General features: G+C 35.9%; 1 protein-coding gene across 2 annotated transcripts in view; it reads right to left on the bottom strand.

Moving 5' to 3' along the window:
* Window positions 1-19,772, bottom strand: part of MYCBP2 (MYC binding protein 2) — a 196,503-nt gene that overhangs the window by 114,296 nt on the left and 62,435 nt on the right. For both annotated transcript variants that reach the window (XM_050708276.1, XM_050708273.1), the window contains exons 18-20: window positions 11,487-11,594; window positions 5,121-5,240; window positions 4,640-4,721 (exon numbers count right to left, since the gene is read on the bottom strand). In XM_050708276.1, the coding sequence (XP_050564233.1) occupies window positions 4,640-4,721; window positions 5,121-5,240; window positions 11,487-11,594 (310 nt within the window). The remainder of the gene's footprint in view (window positions 1-4,639; window positions 4,722-5,120; window positions 5,241-11,486; window positions 11,595-19,772) is intronic.

The following is a 19,772-nucleotide window of genomic DNA, read 5'->3' as shown; positions in this document are numbered from 1 at the left end:
AGATAGACTGAAGAGCAGCACAGAATTTGGTAGAGGACACAAAACATGACATTCATAAATTTGTAAGTCTTTGTTGGCCTAAAAGCACATGGGTTTGGACACCAGGAAGATAATTTACACACATACAGAGCTAAGTTTGGCAGCAGAAATGACGAAATGTTTACAAAAAGAAGGAACGTTAGAGGGATATTATTCAACCTCAATCATTCAAACCATCAATTCAACTTTACAAAAGCTCAAAAAGGTACCGAAGCAGAAAAAAAAATAAAAAATTAAAAAATACTGTAAAAACATTCCTCTTAGAGTGAAAAATTTTCACAAAAGTGTTTTTGTACAGATGGCCAGAAAGCAGTATTAGCCTCTAATCTCACCACTATGATGTCTACTCTGACAAATAAATACAACAATTTACATTAAAAAAAAAAAACAAACACAAATCTTACTCCATCTATCAGCTATATTATCTGACTGTTGAGTATGATATTTGCTTAGTAACAGCAGAGCAAAAGCGGACAAGCAACTAAAGTAGACAGATGTAGCATGTTATACTTGTCTATAGACCTTTTATTAAGATCACCCAATTTTGGAATGGCTAACTATAGCATATCTACTGTGGAAATGAATAGGAATAAAGACACTTAACCACGTCGAAAAATACAGTAAAATTGCATAAGAGTAATATTTTTTGCTTCATAAAACTAAGAGGAATTTGGAAAAATACAATAAACAGAGTAGACTGATTTATATGGAATTTAAAACCCGTGATACAATTACTTTCCTATCCACTGAAACTCAACATAGAAAACGGCAATGTAGACACTTAAAAATCTAAGAGACCCTTTGGGCAAAGTTTTGACAAGCGCTCTTTCTGCATTTGAGAAGTATTCTTCTCAGAAAGAGTTGAAGGACACTGTGTCAAAATCACAGTTTCTCGGGCTTCTGAATATGACACAGGCACTTGACAGAGATCAATCACAGAAGATCAAGCTCAGCTATACAAATAGCAACCTGAGATCCCTCGGGAAAACTTAAGATTGCTGAATGAAAAGCAGCAGATACACATGCATCAGCTAACTCAGGATCCTGCAAAAAGTCCAGATACAATTTAGGCTACCCCCAGTGAAACCTTCCTCTGTCCTGAAGGGTAAGCATTTCTGGCAGCAGATGTGATGTGATCTTTGACAAGACATCCCACAATAGGTGTCTGAATGATAGCTGTCCATGGCAGATGCCCAGCCGATAGCTGGCTGGCAGGTGCACAACATTTCACATGGGGCTGCTGACCGTGGTGCTGTAAAATCAGGTTCACCGTGGGCTATTTGTTACTGTGTACCGTGTCAAAGGAAAACTTCTGTAAATTGCAGGCAGAGATGGACAGTATAGGGGTTAAAAAAATAAACAAAGCGGAGATCTTTAGATTTTAGATGTAAATGGAAGCTTGGTGAAAAGATTTAAGTGCGACCTGCAGTCCACTACTGAAGTAAAATAATTGGACAATGCACCTAGAAATAGTCTTACGGGACATGTTTTGTTGTAGAGATAATAGAGTAGTCTTTACCCTTTGTCTTCTCATAGAACATCTCTGACTGTCCATGGAAGGTATGCTCAAGTATTTCTTCCATGTCATTGTTGACCCTTCGGAAGCAAAGATACATCAGGTTTGTTCTACTTCAGTAGTTCCATTTTTGGAGCTTGACTGCCACATTATGTGCTTGCTAAAGAAGTGCTGAAAGCAACAGTAGGTACAAGAAATGCAAGCAAACTTTGAACAGTAACAGAAAGATCCTGAAGTTTTAAGTCACACTTTCTTGAGAGAAGCATCACCAAGGAACAGTTCCTTGCTTATGCGAACACAAGATGCACAATTTTTAACCAATACTAGATACCACAAAGTGTTTCTTGCTTCCACTGAGTTTCTATCCACCCATTCAGCATCTAGTTTGAAGAGCAGGGGATGTCAAATCCTTCACGTAGCAAATATCTCATCAACATCTACTGCTGTGGATTTTACAACAGAAAGCCTATGCAGACTAGTTTAATGGCTGCAGCATACTGATATGGAAAAAATGGTCTCCCAGGAACCAGATCACTTGCTTCTGTATGTTGTCCATCTGTGAGTGACTGAAGTCTTTGCTGAAGAAAAAACATCATCATCCTGTGCATATTGCTTGTTCCTCCACACCATTTCAGCTCTGTTAATGGTTTATTGAGAATCACGTCATCCTGTTCATCTGCTGGTTTGTTTGCTTGTGAACACAGAAAATAGTCTGAAGTCTTTTTAGGGCATGTAACATGCCTTATTCTTTCTGGAGTAGTACAAAGAATTTGTGGTGCTTATCACTGTCTAAACGAGGAGTCCAGAATCCCCTTAATTAGGGAATACGACATGTCTAGACAGTTGTGCAGAATTCAAAATAGCTAAGCATTTTCATGACTCACTTTACAGTGAAAGACAGAAGTCTCTGAAAGGATCACTTGCTGCCCAGAAACTTCAATCATTACATCATCTGGTAATGAAGATGGCTCCCTCAGATGAAAATGAGAGTTGCTGCATTTGTCCTGTCGGTTCTTGATTTCAGGGGCCACCATGTATTAGCTAGGCTGCCTAAACAGTATCTCCTCTTTTTTTTTTTTTCCCCCTCTCCTGGAAACACAGAAGATCATCAGTTCCTGGATTCAGAAGACGATGGTCTTCCCGAGGTCAATACAGGCAATGTGACACACTGCATGACTGACATACCACTGACCTGGCTGGAGCTGGCCATCTCAGCACCACTGCGTCCCAACTGAGGTGGAACTCTGCATAAGGATTCCCTGTTTCCTTCTCTGAGTCCCTTACTGTGAGGACAGAGGAGTGATCTCTACTTAAAGCTGGAAAAAGAAGTACATCAATGAGGAAATCATCATCTGAATGATGGTGCTAAACAGCAATATAGTACTACAGCCAGTTCTCATGCACAGGACATATTCCAAATTTCTTCGAGGCTTTTTTCAGACACTGTCTAGGATCTTTTGTAGAATGATACAAAGGTCAGTGCCAAGCTGCTCCTCAGCTTCTAGGCCTGGTCAGGCACTATCTTTTGACACAGGATGTTTCACATTCTCTTCTAGGATCTCATTTGGAACTACATTTGGTCTCCATCCAGTTTCTGTCTAAATAAGCAACAGATGCGGCGTTTACTGCCTGGAATTCTGACAAATAGTGCAGATAGCCCTGATGCCTTAAAAAAAAAAACCAAGCAATTTGATTTAAGTTGGAAATGGGAGACAGTAAGTTACCAGTACAAATGCCACTGCTTTTTGTATCTCTTCAGTCTTTAAAAGAACAACTAGCCTTATCCTAGGAGTGACTTGAATTGCCTGCCAAAGCAGTTGCAGCTTCAAGTATCCATGAATTTCCAGGAACGAAAAAGACTACTTATCTGTGATGTGGCCCTATTATAGGCAGAAACAGGGACAGCATTCACCAGTCCAATGCTGGCTGAGTAAGTGTAACAGTTCAGAGACTACAATTCGGCACAGCAGCCAATGCAAAGTAATGTTTCTTGTAAACTTTCATTCTTCCTTCCCTCTCTCCCTTTGTTTAGTGAATGCAATGAAAGATTTAAGAAGAAGATGATTTCTTCAGAAACTTGACAAAAAGAGATTATTTGGAAGTCTTGAAAGAGATTAGGATAGATGTTCAAGCAATTTTCATCTCACTGTTACAAAAGAAAGAACTGAAGACAGGTCACGGATGCTCCCTCTACATGTCTTTTATATAAAGATATTGGGCATTACTGGACATACACAAAGCCTCAATAATCCCTACTATTAAAAATCACGTCGTACACATATATGGTATATGGGCATACCCAAAGAACACTATTGTATTTCCTTTTACTGGAAGACATTGATTGTCTATTTCAATAAGCAGATGAGACACTAAGAGTGAGATTCAGCTTCCCATTAGAGACACCTGTATTTAGTTGTCTGTACTCTCACTGTAGTCAATGGAAATCAAGGCAATATATTTTACAGAGCTACTCAACATATCTAAATTAGGTAAGTGGCAGCTGGTTAGTCAAATAGTTCTCCAGACTCTGTTGACTTCTCTATTTCCACTGACCACAAAAAGCATGTCACTCTCATGCTGACCTGTAAAGTAAGTGCCTACGACATGCAGCTGAGACTCACCTAGTGATTTAATTTTGGAAACTAATTAAAAACAAAGAGTCAAAAGCAAACTATTGCCAGTAACATAACAGAAATAGGTTAATCTCAGTTTATAACCTCACAGTATTTTAATTATTGCATATGCAATATTTTCCAGAAATAATGATACCTTAAGGAGATTTCAACGTCATTCGCTTATATGTGGACAGAGAAATAAAGAGACAGAAGCATTTACGACCCAATTATCAAAGCCATACAAATAACTATGCACACAAGCCTTCACATACGAAACAAGCTACCTACACAGTACAACAGTGTGGTTACTACTAACAATGGATCTACCCAAGGGGGTTATGGGGAGTAAGTGCAAAACCTAACTGGGAAAATATATGAGTTTTCCCATTTCCTGGCTACAGAGAAACGTAGCCACTTTTTATACAGCAGTACAGCAATACACAGTCATGCCTTGCAATTACCGGCTTACCTGGAATTAACATCACCATGTCCAAGTTGCCCATGCTGCCCATATCCAAATGTGTAAACATCACCATTCTCCATCAAAACCACTGAAAACAAACAAAAAAAAACCAATATTTTTCTGAGATATGTATGTGTTAACAGTGTATTGTACCAGTGCTGGTTAGTCTTTCTAGGCAGAATAGATACCAATTGTTACTGGAACACCAAAAGATCTATACCATCTTCCACAACCTATCACAGCTAGCATCTCTACACAGGGATACAATTGTGCCATGCAGCTGTTACCAAATGGCTCAAAAATCGCTTAAAAGCTCTGATATAATTCCATATATGGTATTTCTATGGTGCCTTGCACTGTTGAGGACAGTGTAGTATACTACAAAATGATAGTGCAACCTTTTTCAAACTTCAAAAAAGAAGGAAGGGAGGAAGGGAGGAAAGGAGGGAAGGAATCTACACTATAATTCATATTTATTTATTTTTACCTGAATGGTGAAATCCACAACTGACTTGTACAGCTCGCAGTTCACAGTCAAAGCGGACAGCCCCTGGTGGATAGGTTGTGATTTTGCTTGCATCCTTCTCACCTCTTTCTCCACTTCCGTCTATAAACAAAACTTGTAATTATATATCATGTCTTCCAAAAATGTTATGTTAGAACGAAGAACAAGAATAGTCAATAGTCCCCACCCTGCCATTTGTAAGGTAGGAGAAAGAACTCACAGAATAGTGAGAGAGAGCTCAAAACAAGTAATCAAAGGAATCAGGAACAAGGAATCATCTGGAAGAAGACAGAAGCTCTACTCCTGAACAATCTACCGCATCAAACTTACACACACAATAGGAAAATAGCACATACTCTAAAGCAGAAACTTCTGAAGAGCGGAAAAAAAATGATGAGCAAAACAGGAAAGTGAAATAAGTTCAGAAGTTTTGCTTAATAACCATCACTTTTGTTCTTCACGGAAATAACATTATCAATTACACAGAAGGTACTGTACTTGAACACAAGAGGTATAGACTGGTCTGGTTTATTCAATATCTATTTGTTAAGGATTTCACTTGACTCCAACTTGGCCCTGCTTTACATAACTAACGATTAGTTACACAATTAATCTCTAACAACACTGATATACCCACTACCACCACGTCTGTTTCTGGTCTACGATGAATTTTAAACATTTCTCTGATTTCTGTTATTAAGTATGCAGTGCATCATTGGTTCCTATAATCAAACAGCACTTGCATCAGATAACAGTACAGAAGTGACAAATAAGTGCATTATTTATCAACTTCTTGAAAGCCACTATCTTGGGAAAAAGATGTTTGTCTGTTAACTAGACTGTAATTAAACTATATTGTCACAGGGTCACAAAGGAAGGTGGTTTCGTAACACCAGCAGGAAACTAATATGACAGAGAAAGAGAACATGCTCAGCACCACTGAAACACTTACACCTGTGAAGGAATCTGGCAACAAAAGCTCTGAAGAAAGTGCATTTTTGTAATGACCAATGTCATATATGACTACAGTATACACACATTACCAAAGTGGGCCAAGTAAACACACCTGTAGCTACTGTTACAAAATCCTTTTAAACTAGAGGTTTCTCTAGCACAGAGAATGAGGAGAAAAGGGATGAAGTGAAAAGTAAGTGCACCCAAGAGATTCTACATTGCTTCTGTGATAATTCTGACCAATTACTACTACCTTATTAACAAAATTCATACAGAGAAACAACTGCTGCTGAAAGCTTTCGATGTGTTGTTAATTCAGATCTGTATTAAATGTTTCTACATGCTTTCCTGAACAATTGTTAGTGGAAGTCTGAACTCTGAGCATTTGTTATTTACTGTGTGCACATAGTACTTAAGAACTTGCAAATCTTTCAAATTAACTTCAACACATCACAAAATAAATAAATGAATAAATAAATAACAAATCTTACTTTTTAAAAAAAGGTATTTTCTAGTGATGACTGGGTACAGAAGATAAATGAATCTCCATGTACTTTGCATCTGTATAGAAACGATGCACAGAGGTATTAAGTAATGCTTTTAAAGAAGTAGGTTAACAGAATAAGTAACGTATCCATTCTAAAACACAGGCAGCCTTCATCAAAAGATTTACACCAACGCTCCATGTTGGGTATGTGTGAAATGGAGACACAGTAAAGAAACTGTCTAGATCTTATAAATACCATGGGAATTTTGAGTTTTTTCCAATAGTATCACTTGGGTACTACCAGACTGTATACACGTTAGAAGAAATGTTTCTGAAGGCCTGTCTGCACATTTATTTGTAAGAAGAAAAAAAAAAGTGAATACAAAGAGACTATTTAACAACAACAAAAGGTTAAAAAAAAAAATCCACACCTGAAAAAACATGTATTTTTTCTGGTCATATAATTCTGCTTTAACATGCTTCTACTATTTCAGTTAATAATTTGGCTACTTCTCAAATACCTATCAACTTTTTACACCAACTTTTGTATTAAACTGTATATGACAAAGTAATCAATAGATGGTTCTAAGGGCTAATATTGCTACCATATATTTTATTCAGGAAGCAGCCTACTTAGTGCTTCCCTCTTTCACACATATTTTTCTAACAGAGCAAAGTGAATTGTTCTCAATGGTCACCTGTAGCCCCTTGTCTCTCCTCCTCCATCACTGATGGCTGTGCTGACAAATATAAGTTCTCCCACTGTGCAAATGCACTTTGCAACAGTCATCTGCCAGGAAGGCACGTCTACTATGTATGTAATGGGGCTGTATGTGCTTCCCAAAATGAAACCAACTAGACACACAGCATAGTATGATACCATATTATGCATAAGGAAATGCTAAATACTATTGTGTACGATGTAGAGAAAAGAACATTCACATGAAAATAATTCTCTGCATTTCCTTATCCAAGAAACAGATTTATTTTAAAGGAAAAAGATTTACAGAGTTGGGACTTTTCAGTTCCAAAGCTAACTTGTCAAAGTCTTTAAGAATGCAGGAATGGAATGTGTCTTGATGAACAAATGTAACTATGGAGACACATGCTTGCTTTTCTTCAAACAATTGTGCACATACTCATTTCACTAGAAGTAATATCAAAGCAACCTAAAGGGGAAAGCACAGAAAGAAACACTAATGAAGCAGAGATTGCTCTTCAAGCAAGAAAGTTAGTACTTTCAATGTTACACAACTAGACTTCCACTTTGTCTCTTTCATCTCTATGAAAGAGAAGAAAGCATTGAGGGAAAGCTCCAAAATGCTTCATGCTGTCATCACTGAGGGGTGGGTGCTATGAACAACTTCACAATGCTGTTTTTTCAACTTGGATACCTTACACACTTAGGAAAGAAAAGTGTGCTAACTGGTATAACTATTAACAACACACAAAAACACCCTTCAACTCCCTTTTCCTTAGGGAAATGAGTTTCTGAAGACAATCTTTTCCCCTGTGCTCAAAAGCTCTCCTGGTTAATATTGCTACCACAAAAACACACAAAAAAAAATCCAACTCTCCACTGTTTTCCAGCAACAAAGAAAAAACTCAATCAGTTCTAAAAGCAAGTGAAGTCATGAGCTATAGATGAGAGTTCTTCTGGAGAAAAAAAATACCTTACAGAATGGCACCTCAGAACCTGGGCCCAGACCTGAGGCAAACCATTTTTTTGGTCTCCCACTGCTACAGGAAGGGTGATAATATTTGCTTTTTTCTCATGGACCATTTATAGAGGAGGGAAAAAGTGCTTCCAAGGATGTTAAACGTGGTTCTTCTCCCCACAGATGAAAAGCTTTAATTCTACATACTTGTGTACATAAAAATTTCATAGAATAACTGCCTCTTAATAATACCACACCATTTGTCAACGTATCTTTATTTAAGTTCAGCAGAGATTACCTAAATAAATGCCTATCAGTCAAGTTACTGGTTAGTATTTGTGATGTTCAATCCTCATGGGATGTTCTCAATGCTTTAGTATCTATAGGCTCTATATACCACATTACTTGAACAAATCAGCCTGTGACTGCAGCTTGACTGTCCACCACAGACTTTAGTTGAAACATCTGTAAGCAATATTATAGCTACAACAGTGCAGGAGGTACAGGAGGGAAAGGAAACACACTCTGGCTGTAAAAATCATCCCTCCTACAAGGGGAGAAAAATAAGCAAGTCCACTGAATACTTGAGAGGTGGCTACAGAGCTTGGGTGAAATCTGACTTGCAGAATCTCAAGTGCATGACACTTATGATAATGTGGTAATGTATTTGCATTCTAATTACAAACTCAATAGCAACAATTCTATCCTAAATTTTTGTACCAGTATTGGCGAGCAGGTTTTGTTAAGTGTTTTTCTCTGGTAAGTGCTTCAAACTCTCTTTTCCTTACCCTTAAAGTTAAAAAGTAGAACATAAATTTTCGTGAACACACTGATAATTTTGGATTAGCATTTACAAAATCATTGTTATATAACTTGTTCCATCCCTACAATTTCAGCTTCTTCTAACCTTTGTCCTTCTGGTATTTGTTTTCATATTCTTTGGATTATTATTACTATTATTTGTATTACCACTACTTCAAAATACAGGAAAAAGGCAGTGTTTGCTACAGAACCTTAACTGACTCAAGGAGCTTACTTTGTTTTTAATTTCCACTCAGTTGATTTCTATAGTTGAAAAATGTACAGACTTCTGCAGACTTTAATCTTGTTTACTCAAGATCTGCGATGATAAAGTCCCCTGGGACTGGAGATACAGACTGGGAAGTCACTATCTTGTTACAGAATGAGGATGAAGGACCAGCTGATTTCTCTTCTTAGTTTCAAAGCACTCCATGATTACCAAAGAAGGTGGTGCCTACTCCTTTCTATTTGTGATGAAGATGCAGACACAAATTAGAAAGATTACAATTATGTTTAATACACATTTTTTGCAATAAGAAAGATCTTAATATGCAGACCCTATAAATGTGAAATGAGTGGATGACAGTGGCAAGCTTTCCAGATAACGGCTATTCATGATAAAGTTAAAGGAGCTTTCAACTGAAGAATTCAACAGAATAATTCCACAAATAAAAGCCATGTAGATTTGATAATATAACAATGTACAAGTTTTTAAATTAGACCACAACTGTCAGCCCTGAAGAAGCTGTTCACATTCAAGTTTAAATAAATATCATTATCGGGAGAAGATATGCAGCTGAAGACTGCGAAGCAGGAACAGGTATCAGCAAGTCTAGTCCTTGCCTCATCAATGTTACCAGCTGAAATGCATTTTCCCTGCAAGAAGATCTTGAAGGTCTGGTTGATGTGAACTGTTAAAAGACTACCTCACCAGAAACATATGAAGTAAGAATGCTGGCTTGGAAAACATCACATTCAAAAGTGAGACAAAAGAGCATACTCATTTCAATGCTGCAGTGTCCTTTTCCTGAAGTCAACATCCCTGCCTCAGACTGCTTGAGATTATTGATTTTATCTTCTACATGTAGTAAGAGAAGCAAATGAAGAATGCCTTTTAAGATAAGGTATATTTCTTATCTTCTCCAGGATTTTCACCCATTACTTTGAGAGCAACCCACTTCACCAGCTTTCCTTTGTTAGAAAGTTAAGAGGTGTTTCTAGTGGAATTTATGGCCTTCTTTCAGGAAGCCATCTTGGGTCAGAGAAGGGTTCTCAACGTTTATGCAAAAAAAAGGACCAGATTCTGTTTCCATTCCCCTAAAAAAAACTTGAGATAATTTCATTATCAGGTATGTTCACAACTATGTAGGCCTATCACCCCTCTCCCCCACTGAAATCATATCCCAGAAGTCTTCAAATTGTCATACAAGTTGTTTCTATACATGCCAAATACAAATCACTAACTTGCATTAATTCTTTTCACATTTTTTTTTAGCTGTTCTTTAAAAATGTTGAAACATTCTGGGCCCACACCATTTTAGAGCTTTCTGATTACTTTGATCAGGTCTGTAATCTGCATTTTACAAACATATCCTTCCTTTATAAATAGATACTTACACACACATCTATATACAGATACATACAGACTATGATCAGATTTGATACAGTTCAACTACAGTCACTTCAGTTGAAATTTTTAGTAATATAGTATCTCAAAAAAAAAAATCACACCTCAACACATTACACACTTTGAAATTAAATGTTTACTGAGTTGGCTTTCCAGACATATGGAAGTTTCAGAAATATCAACGATAACTCCTTACGTTCTAAAAAAGAACTGTTTAGTTCATGAATATTGAAATGTAAAAATTGTACTCTGATTTATACTTTCCCCATTCAAAGCTAGCAAAAAAAAGTGTTATTTACATTACTTTAAATATTTTCTTTCTTTAAAAAAGGTTTGTTAATAGACAACATACCTATGAAAAACTATGCTAGAATTAGCAAGTATAGAATTTATGTTAAAGGAAATCACCCCAGATATACTGCACAGAAGTTCAAAAACAAACAAACAAAAACACTAACAGTACTAATGTCACAGCTGAGTCACCAGCAGGTGTGAAAGTTTCCTACAAATGAGAAAGAACCTTAGAAATGAGGCAACCTTAGAAATGAGAAAAGACACAGGAAAGCAATGCATATTTCATTCAAAAAAAAAAAAAAGAAAGGAAAACGAAGATAATGCAGACTACCAAACATTTACACTTAAAAAAAACAAAAAGTCAACATGTAAATGCGTTCTCTTTCTCCTCAGGTAACAAAGTACTAACACAAAGAAAGGCAGAAGCCATTTTGTGCATTTCTTTGAAAAGACAGATTCAGTGCATGAAGAGGTGAGGTGGGAGGATTGGCTTATTTTCACCCTAGCTGAAAAGGAAGTCCAAATACCTTTGTGCTTGTCCCGTTTATGCTTTAGCTGTGCTGGATGGGGTCTGATTCTGGCTAGAGCCTGTTCTCGATGGTTCATAAAAATAGGACCAGGAAATACAAGGGGGCCTGAGGAGAAACATTTTGCACATGCATAGGAAAGCTCACAACATGGAAACAATGTGTTAAACAAAATTCAAATTAAAAGCAATGAAAAAAAAAGTAACTATATAATAAATCTTGTTTGTCTAAATTCAAAAAGCCCCAATGAAAAGAAATTCATTATCTCTTGATAATAAGACCAAAATATTATGCAAAGAAACAGTGAACATCCCACAATGATAGCTTTACCTGAATTTTTAAGTATGCAACTTTACTGTAATGGAACTGTAATGGAAACACAGACTCACAGTGGAGTAAAATTTGATAGCAAATATACATTACGGTATTTAATAGTATAAAAGATTAATTATCACATCTTACTTCCTACAATACTACATTCAAAAACAATAATTTGGAACAATATCACCATATCAGTGCTGAATTTAAAGAACAACATAACCACACAACTGTTTGTCATTACCATATTTAAAATTTATTTATCAATTATAAAGAAAACAGCAATCCAAAAATAACTGGTTCCATGAATAAAATTATTCAGATATGATTGTTTTTCTGATCTACTTATCAATCTTGCAATCTATTTAAGTTATTCTTTGAATCTTTCCCATCTAGGTAAAAGTCAAATCTTCAAGAGAAGATACATATTTGAAGAAAGCAATAATGTATTTATTTAACATTTTCTTCAGATTATTATTTTTTTTAATCTAGACCCATGCAGAGCTATATTAAGTTTAATCAAAGCTGATTATATGCAGACAATGGAACAGCAATTTTTTGCTTAAATCTGTACTTTCTACTCTATTTTAAAGGTTAAGCCTGCCATCAGGAATTTCTTTGGAAGCATCTCCTACTTCTGGAAGTCTGACATCACATGGAAATCATAAAAAAGGAGTAACTAATTCTGACAAATACCTCACGCCATTCCACAGGTCTCCAGACCCAGTCCATGAATGGACTTTCAAAAGAAAAACAAAAAACTCCAAATCGGGCTTTGTGTCACATTTTAAATGACTTGTATGAAACTTTGAAAATTAGTATTCCCTGTTCTTCCCCAAGATCATCAATTCCCATAGCTAATCTTTACTTACAAATTGATTTTGGCTAACTTTCTGTAAATGCTCATTGTCTCAAGTTTCCTGTTATCAGCTTTACACCATCAGACTCTCTCACTGAGAGAGTCATCTCAGTGAGTTTCTCTCACTGACAGGGAACAGTATGAACAGAAATTTAAGTGGAAGTTGGGCCAAATCTATCTGGCTTTGGAACCTTCAGATGAAGAAACTTCACACACCGAAGTTGACAAAAGTTGACTTTTTAAAGTTGACTTAAAAAAGAAAAACTATAAACGTGTTAAAAAATAATTACTGCCTTTCCTCTTAGCTTTGAATTTCCTACATGTGTTACCTAATATAATGCCTAAAAGCCTCATTAGACATCTATGGTTTTTATATGCAGCATAGATTTTTGGTTTGGTTTAACCATGGAGGTTTTGGTTCAACCTTGGAGTCTCTTTACCCAGTTCAACCAGAATAGATCAACTTGCTAATTAAGAACTAACTTCTCCTTATGACCAAGAATCATCATTTGCTTTTGATTTACCTTCATTATGAAGCTTCCTCCTCTAGTTGTCTTGCTGTTTTTCCTACTTTTCAGTCTCCTATCAATCTGAGCTTCCGTTTAATAGATTTTTAATACCACTCCATATTCTCAGTTACCATTTTTGGTAAAGGCTACCTTCTGCCAGGCCACTTGCTGTGCTTAGCATCTCAATTGCTAGTTCTTAAATTCACACAAAAAATATTATCCCTTTCTCTCTTTCCAAGTTGGAAGGGAGGTACTGAGGCAGACCAGGAAAAGTCAAGAAAGGGGAGAGAGACAAATGACAGGCAAATTACGAAAGCTAGGAGTGTTAGGAGGATAAAAGATACTGAGCAAAGCTAGGTGAATAGCAGGAGGAAACAGACTGGAGTTGAACAGAAAAAAAGATAGTGATGGAAGACTGGGACTTGCTTACTACTGAGAAGTTCCTAATGAAATAAAAAGCCCAAGAAATAGAGAATGGACCTGACAATACGACAAAAGTGAAGCTCGGAGTAGAAAACAGTCACAAAAAAAGATCCAAGGACTGCAAAGAGTGCAAGTATGAAGTATGTGGGTCTAAGGTATTTGTAGTAATCAGAGTATGTGAGTTCTAGATAATTTAGACAAAAAATTCCAAAGTTCCAGAAAATGCCTGCAGAACATATAGCCCACGGGACCAAATGTAGCCCTGAAAGCAATCTTTGGCATTTTGGTGTTAAGAGCAAAGATGGCAAGAGAGAGAAATTCAGGAGGACAGAAGGAAGCTAAGTATGTTAGGGTAAGTAAAAGAATTATTAGAAATTTGGGAGATAAAGAATAGTGGGGATGCATAAAAGGATGGCAGCATACTGCTACTACACTGCTGCTTATAACTGCCAAGCCCCTTAACTGAATTACATTCCCCTAGTCAATACAATGACTCTGTAAAAGTGTCCAACCTTCTGACTAAAGCAGCTTTGCTTCTGGATATTCCTATATCCTATATGTTCCCATCAATTACATGAGGAACTCAAGTCCAAAATAAAGTTAAATACAGTATTTCTCCATTTCATAATAATTTGTATCCAATCCATGGAACAGAATGAGTATGTCTATCATTGTTTTTGGCTTTTTATACATGCTAGATCTGTAACATAATGAGAATATGATAGGAAATATCTGCATTCTGATTATATTATGATGCCTGAATGTTCAATCGTGCTCTAAAGAACCTTCTCTCCCTTGAATATAACACCACAGGAAACAAACCACTAGAACAATTCATAAAGACTGCATCTACTTTCTACTTACATCAAAAGTTGCCTGTACAAAGGGAGCAGAGTTTAAGTACTATTAATTATTTTGGTGGAACAATTCAGCCATACACCAGATGCTTCCTTTATTTTGTTAAAAAAATGCAGAAAATCATTCGAAAAACTCTTCCAGAAGCTTCTAATGTAGACTTACATAGGGAATAATAACCTATTATTCAGTTATTTTAGTAGCTCAGGTTAGAGAGATAAAGGAATGACAGTCACTAGTAGACTGTAATGTTGCTATTTTAAATCAGTTGCTGTATGATGCAAAATGATATTCACTCTCTCCCTTTAGTTTTTATAGAATGTTTTCCCATAGCTCCCAAATCAAACATCTCAAAGCTAGAAACATTAGCTTTCTTTCTGGGTCCTGCAGGATCCAAGCCTTTCAAAATGGACTTTGGCAGTGAATTAAAAGCATAAAGCAGAAATTGTTAATCAACAGAAGTAATTTTATTCTAGAAAAATAGAATGTGTTTATTAAACAAAGCAGCTGACTATGGGATAACAGAGTGTCTGTATACACACTTAAGTGCTTTTTTGCATTCTAGGCCATCTAAGCACTTTGGCAGAATTTCCTCAGAGTTTTCTATTTGATTTATATTTGTTTTATGTATATTTTGATTTCTTCTAGTATCTTTCCCTAAACAAATGCTATTTGACTAGCTGTAATTACAGAGTACTGAAATTAATGATCTCAAGTGGCCACTTAGTGTAGACCAATGCACTGAATGTAGCAGGTTACCTGAAAAAATAGTACACAATCACATCATTAAAAACTGTATCATAATGTACGTACATAAGCAATATAAATTAAGGTTGCACAGGAAATCTCAATTCTGCCATTTCTTAACTCATCAGTGTTTGATTTCACAATTTATTTATGTTCTTTCAAACACAGTAGCTTTTCAGTACAGATTTACTAACTGAATCTCCTAGTTTCGATGATACTTTCCATCGTAAAACCCTATTTTTGTCTTCTTGAATGTTTGTAAGAGAAAGAACAGACTGTTTTAGGAAATAATAAAATACAGAGACAAACTCTTAATATACAAAAAAAAGCCTATCTAACAGGTCAACAGTAGGTAAACTTTGAAGGTTATTTCAAAAAATGAAACTGAGGACAAATACTTAGTTAAAAGCGGAACATATTTTACTAAGATACTAAGATACCCATACTTCTAGGTTTAAGGTAAAAAACAAACAAAAAACAATCTTAATAATCTTACAAGGCCATATTAATTGTTAACTGCACATTCTTTAAAACTGTTTTTTTTTCAGATGATGAGTGGCAATTTATTATCACAGCATTTTTTTATTTATTTATTTGTGTAAATTGACACTGTGTGATGCAGGCACTAAGGTTCATTTTTGTTTTATTGTCCTCTGCTACAGTTTGCTGCTTTTGTTCAAAACACTGAAAGTAAAAATGGATTACATTCCTCTTCCTTTGTTCTTAAAGTTCTTTTCTACTGACAGTTAAGCTGTATAAATCAGGTCCAGAGGAAAAATTGCTAGGGCTTTTTATGGTCAAAAAGAGATGCAGACTAGCCAACACATGCATGCAAGACAACTGGGGTGGGTATGAGAAAATGAGATGGAAGTAATATTTATGATAATAATTTTGGCACTTTCTCTCTTCTAAATACTTGACTGTGTACTTACTGTTAAACAAATGTGAAAGATGCATTTCTGTATGTGTAAGATAAACTAAACCACTAAATATAAAGCAACTGCTTTCACTAAATCTATGGCAAATCTGAGTTCTAAAACAGTAACAAATATAAAGATTTCTATTTCAAAAATCAGCTTTATTAACAATCATCACCTCTTTCAGACAGAAGTCATAAACTCAAGTATAACAATGTAACTTCACAAAACCTTACCTGCTGGTAATTAAGGACAAAAACACACAACCTTCTCTTGAAAGCTTTCTTAAAACAGAAAGTCAGGTATGAGTTTGATACAATTTATATGTATGCAAGTACAAAGTTTTTTTTTAAGAAACTTTGAAACAAATAAAACTTCCAGGTCCTGAAAGCATCAACATAAATACTTAAATAAATTTATGGAAAAAAGCTGCACTAATATTAAATGAAACTTATTGCATATGAGTAGACAGTTCTGCTGTATATTTAAGTATATGCTCAGCAATGAGCAAAGAACAGTGTTACCGACAAACTGATTTCAAGCTTGTAGTGCCTTGAGCAGATGTTAGTTAAACAGATTTAACTGATACTCAGCCTGCCACAGTAAAACTAATTGCTGAAATAACTGAATTAGCTACACTTCAGAAAAGTATAAAATTGCTCAAATATATGAAGCCTCAGATAACATTGTCTCAGTACAAAACAGCTTTGACTAATATTAATTATTTTCCAGATTTCTTTTTCTTCCAAGCAGAATAAGACTGAAAGAAAATAATTTTCCCCTTCTGTATGGGCATCAAAAGCCAAACCTCTGGTTAAACACCAAATCTGTATCTCAGTAGTGATCATCTAGAAGTTTTACATCACAGGCTGAGCAAGAGTAAAGTAATGAAATATCACGGAATGAAGAGGCCCTTTGTAATCATCATATTAACAGCTATTTCTGTATCTTTTAGTGTATTAAATATAGATCTTTAAAAAGATGTTTTTAAATTCTCACAGCCTTCTAAAACAAAACAAACAAACCCACCACCAACAGAATTATATTTAAGCAATAAACTGAAATTCTACTACTTCAAGTCCCAATCTGAAAAAATTGCAGGGACAGCTCTCCAGATTAGCTCACTCAGAAAATGGTAATCTAAGCTACATTACACTTAGTGTACAATGAGTCCATTAAGGCATAACTTAATATCCTCAAGACTAGAAAACTGGTGTTTGATAGGAATGGAAAAATAGTCTAACCAGGTTCTGAATATTCTAACATACAAAACTTCTTCATTAGCAGGGAAAAGAAGACAGTGCAACTACTACATTCACCTCTCACCACTCCCATCAAGCCCCCCAAACAGCTTGAAAAAACCCAACAAACATGTTTGTATGGTACAGTACTGTACACCAGTTCCTTCACTTCTCACCAGATTTTGAGAGAGACAGTGAAGAGCTGATAAAAATCCATCAATCATTACATTGGGATATTAGGATTTAGCACAGCCATCTGTATTCATAGCAGCTTCTAAATCTCTCAAGAGGTCATTTACAAGACTTAAAAACGTGCAATTGATTTTAAGCCCTCATCTTTGCTCTTGCCCTACAGCCACAGAGCTAGAAGCTGAGTGAAGCAGCTCTAACACCGTGACCAAAAGGAAGCAAAACTGGCCAACTGAACATACTGCACTGAAAAGTGCAGAGAAATCTAACCAAGATTAAGGAACTCTCAAGTTTTTTTTCAAATACTAAATGTATTAACCAAAATTGAAACACTTTTCCATTGTTAATTTTAAGGCTCTAATGCGTTACTAAAATAAAACTTCTTTCCTGAGTGAAGGAAAAATATCAACTGACTGTAGACTTACTAATGATTTACTAATTACAATTCTATTCTGGCAAGTATCGTCTAATATGTTGTGGCTGCCATTTTGAGACAAAAAAAAAAAAAAGAAACCTTCAGTTTAAACAGCAAAAATTTCTGAAGTTACTAACCACTCCAAGCTGTGCTGCTAAACAGCACATAAACCTGTCCATTACAACACTGGCAGGCTACTTTGATTTGGAAGGCGTTGAAAGATGAGGAGTTAACTGCTCTTGATTGAAAATACAGTAACATTTAACTAGGCCATTTGTGTTACAGCTACCAATGACAACTACTTTTTCATCCCAGAATACTGAAATTCACTTTATGTTTGTTGAACAATGCAAATGAAGTTAAGCATACTCATCATCCTCCACAACAGACCTCTTAAAAGAGTTAAATGATTATACCTGTAGACTTAGCCTTCAATTTCTCCCTTAATTCCAATGCAGCACTGTTACAGAGGTAAGTAACTGTAACAAAATTAAATTTGAAGACATTCTAAGTATACATTTTAAAAAGAATAAAGCTGCTTTTTCCTGTTAAAGGAGCACAAATTAGCCAACTTGAAACTTGCAATGTGGAAATCAGTTTACTTCCAGTATTGGTACCTTTTATACCTTTGTCCTAAACCTCACTCCTATTTCAACACATTCAGTGGGAGAGGAGTGAGGGATTTCTTTATGTGTTTTCTTTGTCTGTTTTAGGAATGAAATATTCCTATATTCACTTACAAAGTTTTCAGTCATCTTGTCTACAAGACTTTGAAGATCTGCTGAGAGAATATTTGTATTGAATAAAGGTCACTACATGTAACTGAAGAGTGATCAGCAACATTCAGTGATGGATCCTATTCTTGACTACATAAGAAGCTATCCATGCTTTGTTTCTCCCTGATCTTGCATAAGAGAGCAAATACCATACTTTAACACCCAAAACCCAGAAATCATAATCCTAACAAAATCCTACCTACCTGAAGGAAGGCCTCTACGAGAGCTAACCTGGCCTTTAAGCAATCAACCAAAGTTTTCAGAGAAGTGAAAGGTTAAAACCTTTCTTTGGCTCACTAAATAGCTATTTCAGCTCGTGAGGATTTGTTCAGTTAGAGATCCACAAATATTAAAACTTTTGGGTATACTAAGCAGCCTGCTTATTCTTTTTAGAATTGGTATAACTGAGTTTTTTCAGGTTGCAAAACATTTTGCAAACCAAAATGAGTATCCAATAGGTATTTAAATGTTCCATGTCTCTCTCTCTCATGAAAACAGAAGAGCAACATCAGTTCTCAAGAACGGTGCTATTCTTTCCACCAATTCATGGAAACCTACAGCATTTGGACGGATAAACAACAAAACACCAAATTTTTCATCTGATTAACACTTGATTGTATAAATCAAGACTTCTCTAGGTATTCGTGAAACACTATTCCCAGCTTCATTACTTAAGTCATTCTGAACTGAAACAGGAGACTAATCTCCACTCTTCCAGCTAGACATACCCACTACCTCCAATATACACAGAGCTATGCAATGTCTGTGCTCTTTGATTCAGGTAACTTGGATGCATGCAACAAGCAACATCACTTTAACTACAGCCCCCTACACCTATCAAACCAACAATAACAACGTGCCTAATATTGATCATCTGAGACTTAGATTCAGAACATTTTTAAGAGACAGATGGCATACAAAAGGGACAAGTTGCTCTGGTCTTCTCTGAAGTGTTCCTCTGCTCTTCTTCCCCTTTCCTCCAACTGAAAATTTACTTTCTGGCTCTGTCACTATTACCTTTCTGAGGTGTTGTTAAC

This window comes from Cygnus atratus, chromosome 1, assembly GCF_013377495.2.
Source record: "Cygnus atratus isolate AKBS03 ecotype Queensland, Australia chromosome 1, CAtr_DNAZoo_HiC_assembly, whole genome shotgun sequence".
Lineage (NCBI taxonomy): Eukaryota > Metazoa > Chordata > Aves > Anseriformes > Anatidae > Cygnus > Cygnus atratus.
Note: the sequence above shows the minus strand (reverse complement) of the source record. Positions and strands in the feature narration are given on the sequence as shown.